The sequence below is a fragment of the Argentina anserina genome, chromosome 2 (assembly GCF_933775445.1).
Source record: "Argentina anserina chromosome 2, drPotAnse1.1, whole genome shotgun sequence".
NCBI classification, from domain to species: domain Eukaryota; kingdom Viridiplantae; phylum Streptophyta; class Magnoliopsida; order Rosales; family Rosaceae; genus Argentina; species Argentina anserina.
Window position 1 is genome coordinate 25,638,140 of NC_065873.1, and position 9,447 is coordinate 25,647,586.

Consider the following 9,447-nt stretch of genomic DNA (forward strand, 5'->3'; position numbering starts at 1 on the left):
ACGTGCACCTCCCAAAGCCCGCCACGTGGAAATAAAAAGCTCTAGAAAAATGGTGAACAGCTCATCAAAGCATATCGGAGCGAAAAAGCGCGGATCCAGTAAAAAAATCCGCAGTCGTCACACCTCACCATTTCGATAATTCCCACGATTCATTTTCCGTCTGGGGCCCGCCTCCCAGATACTTTATTGCTGATATTCAGCGGATCTGTCGACCCGGAAAGGCAAACGGGTTTGCGGGCAGATTTTTTACCAAATCGGATAGAAGCAATAAATCAAGAAATTAATTTCGGTTTTTTTTCTTTTTTTTTGCATAAAAACGAAAAAGAAGGGGAAACAAAAATGAAGTGAGAGGTTTTGGTATCAGAGAGAGAGAGAGAGAGGGAGGGCGTGGACGGTCTGATCACATGGCTTCTTTACACGTTCCTCTTTCGCCGGACCCAGGTCCGATCCGATTCAAGATCCTTTTGAACTTTCAGTCTTTGATTTATTTCATTCTGTTTTGGTTTGCAATTTTTTTCAGGAGATTGATTGATATGATTGTGTAGCATCTGTTGAGTCCTAGTGAATGTTAATATTGTGGTGTAGGTGAAAGACCCGTGATTCATGAAACCCAGTTTCCATGGGTGCCTGTTCAGATAGTGACTCATGTGTCTCAGCTTCCTGCTGAGTTTCTGGAGCCTTGTGCTGAAAGGCCATTGGTGATTGGGTTTGACTGTGAGGGAGTCGACCTGTGTCGAAATGGAACACTCTGTATCATGCAGGTATCATGCTACTTTTTAGTTGGATCATGCTTTCTGTCTGGTTTTAGGAGTAGTAAATGTTGAAACCAACCCTATTTATTAGTTGCATGTCTAGTCTGAATTCTAAACTTGGCTACCTGCATTGCTGCTATGAACAGAAAAAATTACTAAAAGAAGCGCTAAAGTTTTGTTCTTTCCCGAATTGGGTGCTGTTTTGTTTTTTGATTGGATTTCTTGCATTTTGATCTTGTTATATGTAACTTGTGATCTTGATGTTGTTGTTTGGTATGATTTTCCTGCTAGAATGCTAAAGTGTTCTTGTTTTTTTTATATATGCCAGCTTGCATTTCCAGATGTTATATATCTGGTGGATGCCATTCAGGGAGGTAAGATGCTTATACAAGCCTGTAAGCCTGCACTTGAGTCTAGCCACGTAACAAAAGTTATTCACGACTGCAAGCGAGACAGTGAGGTTCTTATCTGCCTCCTAGCATGTAGTGTATTGTAGTAATTACCTCCATTGCGTTTTTATTGAGTTGTTGGTCCTATTCTGTAGGCCTTGTATTTTCAGTTCGGCATCAGGTTGAACAATGTTGTAGATACCCAGGTGAGTACCATTCATTCTTGGCCATAACTTTTGAAGGATTATTATATGACATTCCTTTGTACAGGGGTTTGCTCTTTATTCGCTTCTACAGTCATGGTAGTTCGGAAAGTAGATGCTATGAGTGCAGAATTAATGCTCTTATGCCAAGTTTATTGAAATAGCCTTTTCTGGTGTTCAGATCGCTTATTCGCTGATAGAAGAGCAAGAAGGTCGGAAAAAATTACCAGATGATTACATATCATTCGTTGGCCTCCTTGCTGATCCACGTTATTGTGGTACTATTTCGTGGTATCTATTTTTGTTTTCTGTTTTGATCTGTATTCATATTGTATTAGAGAGTTTCCACTTTAATATATAGAAGCAATTGATGAGAACTTTATGTTTGAAGTATCGGTTCCTCATGTTATGTTCTGCCATGGTAAATGTTTTTGCTTTTCTGGAAACTTGATACTTAGGAGGCTTGGGTGCATGTGCAGTGTACTCTTAAAGTTTGATTTATTCACTGTCGCTTCAATTTTTCACTTTGATCGTTTTAATGTAGGAGTATCTTATCTCGAGAAGGAAGAAGTTCGTTTTCTTCTTAGGCAGGTTAGTATAAGTTTTTCGTAGCAGCTGATACTATACTTCTGAGAATACAACCTGAAGAAAACCATATTTAGAATAATTTTATGGTGGTTTTGCGCTTTGAGGATTATTCACAAGGCATCAACCAGATAATTTAAGTATGTATATTTGGTTGACCTTAACACCTTATGTCTTGCAGTCATTTAATTATAGATAAATTTGAATCTACACCTATAATCAGGCTGTGGTTACATTGTTTGAACTAGGTATGTCTGTCAAATGACATTCATATAATATGTACCATACAGGACCCCAACTTCTGGACATTTAGACCTTTATCTGAACAGATGGTTCGTGCAGCTGCGGATGATGTCCGCTTTCTTCCATACATCTATCACAGGATGATGGGAAAATTGAATCAACAGTCATTATGGTATCTGGCAGTTCGTGGTGCACTTTATTGTCGATGTTTTTGCATCTCCAATAATGATTTTTCTAGCTGGCCACCTCTCCCTACCATTCCAGGTCTTAAAATACTCCTTTTGACTGTATAAAGTATGCTAAGACTTCAAAAAGACTTTGTACTTGTTTACATGCATATTTCCCAGTAGAATGTACAGAACTCTAGTTCAATTAACTTAAACTGAGTGTGTCTTCTTGCCAACCATCACTCTTTTTAAGCTGATTGACAGAATCGAATCATCTGAAGTAGCATTGACAGATTTCTAGCCCGCCAAACTAATTGCGTTCTGGCTGTATATGACAGTAGACTAATTACCCAGACTTGCATTGTAGCCTGCTAAATCATATTTCACATTTTCGCACTTTGGATTCTGCATTTAGTTGATACTGGTCTGTTGTTTTCTTCCTGCAGATAACCTACTAGTGGAGGGCAGTGCACCCGAGGAAGAAATTCTTTCTGTTCTTGATGTTCCCCCAGGAAAAATGGGACGAGTGATTGGAAAAAAAGGGGCTTCCATTCTGTCAATAAAACAATCTTGCGAGTAAATATCTATCTTAATTGAGTGTCTGAACGAGTGTTTGTTTTATTTCTTGTTTGTGTTGGGATTTAAATGTACCATTCCTGCTTATATACTTCATTGAATCACTTTTACAGTGCGGAAATCTTCATGGGAGGTGATAAGGGCCCACCAGACAAGGTTAGTTCGTTATTAACAGTTCCACAAATACAGATAGTACATCAAAGTTGGTTGGCTTTTACCTCGATCAACCTGGAAGTGAAAAATGAACAACTCGATCCAACTTAGTTATCCATTAAAGTGATTTGATTTTGGTGTAGGTGTTCATCATAGGACCAGGGAAGCAGGTGAGGAAAGCAGAAGCCATGTTAAGGGGAAGGATGATGGACATGTACTAAGAACACACAATCAGTCAATTGTCCTGATCAACCTTTTCTTAAAAATAAATAATAAAAAAGATTGAGAAGTTGGGATGTTTCTCTTGTTTGGTTAAGAGTTTTGAAATTAGAAAACCATTGTGTTCCCTTTGCGTAGTAGAACTGGTTGGACTAATAACAAATTTGTGAAGCACGTAAGCTTGAGCCAATAGATATGATGCTTAAATCGCAGTATTCAGATGTGATTTAATGATCAAACTGAGGACGGCGAAAGGGGTTGCACAACTCCCCAGTGGACCATCTTTGTTGATATAACAAATTACATATTTTTATGCAATCCGCTGAAATTTATACTGGAAAGGTATCAACATCTTCATCCGTGATTAGTACATCCCTCAAATCAAAACATCCGTTGATTGAGGGTTAATTAACACAATCAGAACACACCAAAAGACGAGAATATTTTGGCCCTGGTAGAAGGATATGCTCCAAAAATGTGTTGCGCCCCGACCGCTCCTACTTTTGGAAACCACCGTATGAATATTGTTGACCACTACTGAGACTTGAGAAGAAGTCATCATCTCCAGCTCCATGATATCCAGATGTTCCAAGGCCCGTCCCTGATCCCATTGATCTACCCATGTTAAATGTTGGGGGTCCTTTCTCCCTTTCATCTGCTCCATCACTCAATCCACCTACAATCCCCACACCCGCCAGATTCACCTTCTTGGCTGCAAGAACATGAAGTGAAGAGGAAATTATAGGAGCAGCTCAACAAGCATGAAGGTAAAACAAACAATGATAAATCATGCTGCGTACAGGTGATATGGATATACTTACGACCAGTAATATTAAGATCAATCAGTCCGCGGCTAAGTGAATCAGCCCAAATTCCAGACTTCACTTGGAAATTATCCTTTTTGGGCGTTGTCTTTGAATCGACCGAAGATTTTCTGTCCAAATTACAAAAGCTGGCATCACTGATAGAACTTTGGGAAGGCTCTGAAAATGTTGAACCAGAGTGAGAGGTGAATCCACCCAAGAAATCAGATCCATCAAAACTGTTCAGTGGAACAGCAGCAAAGGGATCAACAATGTTGGAGTTTGTTGGTGCAGGACTTGTGGCCTTGGTTTCTGGCTGCATAACTGAGACAGGACTCGCAAAAAGGTCAACTGGTGAAGAAGCCGACTGAGAAATAGTTGGTTGGGAAGCAAATAGATCAACACCATTCTGTTAAAAAATGGTAAATAGTAGAATATGTTAGCACAAAAGTATAGACGCAGTTTATGAAATACAAACGTTTTAAGTAACAACCTCTGCAATCAGATGTGTTAAAATTCAAAATCATGTGAAACATTTTCATACTGCTTAATCAATACTATCAAGCTCTGATATATCAAATCTTCCCTCACTACGTTTACCTATTGCCCATACCCTTTTTGTTATTAACATATATACACAACTACCTCAAAAATATAACAGCTGCACCATTCCACACAATTTGGATACATAACTCCTATCAAAATTCAAGCACTAAATTGACCCAAAGACATTTTTTTATAACCTTAATTGACGATTAGTTAAAAAGCGTCTGACCTGAGTTTGATAACTTGCTCCGGTCACTTTCTGGGGTGGTGCTGATACAAAAGTTGCATCTGCAAATGCTCCAGTTTCTGCCTCAGTTGTTGCTGATACAAAAGTCGCATCTGCAAATGCTTCAGTGTCTACCTGTGGTGGTGCTGATACAAAATCTGCATCTGCAAAAAGATCAACCTCTGACGAACCACTATTCATGTCAGGCTTCTCTTCATGAAAAGATGCTGGAGCATCCATTAGATCACCAATCAAACTATCTCCAAACAGATCCACTTGGTTCGAGCTTCTGGCAGCAGTCTCTGTTGAAAGTAAAAACGGAAATTGTTTATATCACCAACCAAGAGTCTAATCGACAGCTAACAAGTGCACCACATAATTCAAATATACATACTCGTGGTAGAACTCCCTCGTGGATCAAAATCATCCTCATTATCATCAGATAGTACACTTGCAGTCTGACTGGGATTTGTACTATACTTATCAGAGTCATTTGTCTTATATGATGACTTTTTCACACTAGAAGAAACATTATCCTGATCCTTCCTGCAAGTCAAGCATTCTGAATAAGTATATTTGTGAAAGCAACCAAGCCACTGGGACAACCCAGATCAAATTCGGTCTCTCTATAAACATCTGAGCACAAAAAATATGTGTGTGTGTGTGTGAGAGAGAGAGAGAGAGAGAGCTTAGTTGGAATTCCTATCAGTAATGAAAAGCCATCACTAATCCAGCATACCCTTGGTTGGGTTTTGAGTCATATGGTGTGCACCTAACCTTTTTCTAGTCTAAGAACTTACAACCTATCATGATCAGTAATAATTGGATACCTGCTGCCATATCCTTTCTTCGAGGAGCTCTCTCGATTCTCACTTGTAACCCCACGGTGTGACCTACTGGAGCTTTTCTTCTCAAACTTATCTTCATCATATGGATCACTTTCCTTATAGCTATCCCCGAACCTATCACCAGATCCTACTCCACTTGAACCTCCATAGCGATTGCTACTTTGATAGCTACCACCACTAAACGAGGATGAAGTCGCTGAACCTGACTTGTATGAGATTCCGGTAGATGAAAGTCCAACATACCTAAGTTGGCAAAGTGCTAACAGATTATTAGATGACAATTACATCAAAAATCTAGTCATCAGAAATAGACTTACTTGTCCCGGTTAGCAGCAGCTTTATTTCTGATTTCCTGTATTTTATCTTTATTATTCAAAAGGGCCACAATGTTTTCAGCCTTCTTCCTCACATTAATTCCCATATCTTTCCCACTTGGCTCAACATATTCAAAATTTGAGAGTGACTGTACAAGCAAAAAACAAAGAAGAAGAAAGTGAAGATTTGAGCAAAGCCAGCAAACTCAACCATTTCCCTGACCTAGTGTCTACTACTTTGCAAGATACATGAAAAAGGTTCTTACCGAGATCTGGAATGTGTGTTCTATGATATCATCAACAGCGCGTTCCGATCCATGTGACACCAGATACTCTATGACAGCCAATGACTGATACCAAAATGATTCAAACGATTACATACGACCATGAACCAACGGAACCAGATAATAGAATTCACATAAATCATCAAGCATCACATTTGAACAGTGCCAGTCAGTTTCTTACCTTATAGACAAGACGCCAGTCCTTGCCTGTCTCCCCCAATCTTGTCCATAATACATTCATAACCATCTGACATTCCGAACTGAAAGATGGGACAGTATCCATAAAGTATAAATACAGTGAACATGTCGTTTCTTAATTATAAGAAAAAAGGTACTTAAAAAATAAAAAAATAAAAAACCATCACACAAGACTATACACAAACTAATCCAAAATATGGACTTAACACTTACAATTTTTTAGTGGCCTGTGCGATCTCCGCCAATGCAGAGCCATGAGGACCCCAAGGTTCATTATCCGTTGCATCCAACACCTGTATTACATCATTAAACAACACAACTTCACATAACCATGATAAAATTCACAAACCGAATATGGTACAATTCATACAGTCGACAGTTGATCACTTGTAACATCAAGAGAGTGGAAAAAGACGAGTATAACTCCATGACAGCAAGGTTAGCTCATATATGCAAAGTACATGCAACATCAAGAAAGCATATCAACACAAAAGGAGTTCGAAATTGGACAACTTTTTTCCAGTGACGTCTCATAAGTCATAAATCTTAGACTCCCTGTCTAAATGTATAATCAGATTATAAAAAATGTGAAAAGTTACAGCAGCTATACATTACACAAAGTAAAGAACACTACTAAGTGCTTGTATACAACAATTCGATCTCGGATCTTTCTTCTCTAAATGAAATTCGAACCAAAAAACAAGGTGATTGAATGCAGTAAATCAAGTAATTACCTTCTGTTCCATCTCCGGGACCTTTAAGACCTTCAAATTCACCTCCCTCTTTCTACACATTGATAAACAAAGTGCAACGTCAGATTCAACTCCAACTAAAATCCGGTACCAATCAAACTGCAAAGGCAAGGATCAGAAGCTTACATTTCCCGGACAGTTTGATCGAACACCTTCATGAAATCCATGATGGAATCTGCAACAGAGAATTGCGACGGATCTGATCGAATTGCAGAAATTGAAGTTTGATGTAAACACAGAGAAGAAAAGGAGAAGGAAGAAGCACCTTTTGAGTAGGAATGGAAGGATGCAGATCTTGATTGGCGTGCGTTGTAGAGAAGAAGAGGATGCAGACTCAGGTGTATGTTTGTGGTTTTAAATCTGTATAAAAGATGGAGAAGAAGAAGAAGAAGAAGAAGAAGAAGAGGGGGTTAATTAAACCGGGTAAAGACAACGATGCTGTGCGGTGGTGTTTTGGGTTAAAACTATTTTCTTACCAAAAGACAGAGAGTTACAAGATATTTTTTGGAAACTTTAATTAAGGGCACAAGTGCGCACCATCATCAACATTATGATGATAACAATATAGTGCTGGAAGAAAATGTGATGATGATGATTCAATGCTTAAGCAAGGACAATTATATATAAGTTAAAAGGCAATGTGAAGTAAGAGAAATTGTGAAATCAGTACAATTTATAGATAAGTTTAATATATAACACATTCTTCTTTTTTATTACAAAAGTCAGTAAGATTTAATTCATTAAAAGTACAAAAAGATAACTCACTCATAAGGACCAACAATAAGAGTTATCATATCTGGTCATCCAAATCTAGAAAAATAATAAGTTTACAAAGCTAAAAACATACACATATCATGAATATCATTTACAACGTTATTATTTCAGTGTCTAACAAGACTTAGAATATTGAATAAATAATACAACAAAGTCTCCTAAACAAAGTCTCCTAAACACTATGACTGGACTGAATTAATCCATTTTAATAGTAGAAGAAAAGGACTTCTCCACAACTAGTTAGGCCTGCCACAAGGCCAAAAACACCCAATCCAACCAGACCTAACACAATGCAAAAGCCCAAACCAACTTGAGCCCATACCTAAGAGCCCACTCCAGCCCTTGCTCAGCATGGAGCCATGACGCTGCCAACCTTCCTCTGTCTTCGCCGTCGACATCCCATGCGTCTTCAAACTTGAGATGCTTCAATTTAGGCACTCCCACTGCCAAAACAGGGTCATCCACCTTCAAACTAACAGCTTCTCTGCCATGACAACATAACCTGCATTACTACCAAACCAGCCTACACCGCCATCTTCAAGATCCAAGGGCATATGCCACTGATCCCAACCCTGCCAGACAAAGCAATCATGGGTATCGATTGGGAAAAAGATATCAAATCCATGCCCTGATACCAGTGTCGGCCTTGGGCCAAGAGTCAATAGGCCCAAGACTAGGGCCCCAAAATTTTAAGAGTCTTAAAAAAAATTCAGCTCCTTACCAAATAAATAAATTAAAACATATTAAAAGAAAGATTTACACGTATGTTGCTATTCTTTCTAATGAACCCATGTTTCCTTCATTTTCTTCTCTTGCTCTCTTTTCTTTCTCAACGTAATCATAAAAAGTATGAATCACATGATATTTTAATCTTTATCTATTATTCAAGCTTATTTTTTTTATGAATTTGTTTCCATGTTTGATTTTAGGGTTTAACTGTTTAACATTTTTCATGTTTCAGTTTTATTTTTTGTTTCGTAACGTTATTTGTTTGAGACTTTGTATATGATACTACCTAAGATTTATCTGTTAAAATTGTTAGATTGGTGATTGGCTTTAAGTTGTTCATGGTTTAGCCATGATATCCATCGAAATGGATATTGTTGAATAACTTGATTATTCATATTTAATTAGTACTTTTGCATCTAAAAATGCAAGACGAGTCATATTTAAGTGATACAATGGAATTTTTTCTATAATGTTTTAACTTTTTCTATTTAAGTTTATGTTTAGGGGCCTTGTAATTTTTTCCCGCCTTGAGCCTATTTTCCCACAGGGTTGGCCCTGCCTGATACATTCGCCATCACAAGCTCGACTCGACATCGAGTCCGCCACCCAACACCACCAAATAGGAGAGAAGAAAAATCTAAAGGGCAAGCCCAACGCCCATTACTAGCCCGTCAGATAAGGAAGAG

At 38.3% G+C, this 9,447-nt stretch overlaps 2 protein-coding genes across 2 annotated transcripts; one reads left to right on the forward strand and one right to left on the reverse strand.

Moving 5' to 3' along the window:
• Positions 1–332: 332 nt before the first annotated feature.
• LOC126782797 (uncharacterized) lies at positions 333–3,502 on the forward strand. The gene is made up of 10 exons (XM_050508113.1): positions 333–441; positions 586–761; positions 1,081–1,212; positions 1,297–1,347; positions 1,526–1,622; positions 1,889–1,935; positions 2,220–2,436; positions 2,786–2,915; positions 3,029–3,071; positions 3,212–3,502. Exons 1-10 carry the CDS (start codon positions 405–407, stop codon positions 3,287–3,289), a joined length of 1,008 nt encoding a protein of 335 aa, XP_050364070.1. The 5' UTR covers positions 333–404; the 3' UTR covers positions 3,290–3,502.
• A 98-nt stretch (positions 3,503–3,600) lies between these two features.
• On the reverse strand, positions 3,601–7,643 carry LOC126782796 (clathrin interactor EPSIN 1). The gene is made up of 12 exons (XM_050508112.1): positions 7,524–7,643; positions 7,385–7,433; positions 7,241–7,292; positions 6,720–6,799; positions 6,490–6,568; positions 6,291–6,374; positions 6,028–6,173; positions 5,693–5,953; positions 5,257–5,408; positions 4,866–5,164; positions 4,109–4,499; positions 3,601–3,999 (listed from the first exon to the last, which is right to left on the reverse strand). Exons 2-12 carry the CDS (start codon positions 7,423–7,425, stop codon positions 3,785–3,787), a joined length of 1,800 nt encoding a protein of 599 aa, XP_050364069.1. The 5' UTR covers positions 7,426–7,433; positions 7,524–7,643; the 3' UTR covers positions 3,601–3,784.
• Between the last annotated feature and the right edge of the window lie 1,804 nt (positions 7,644–9,447).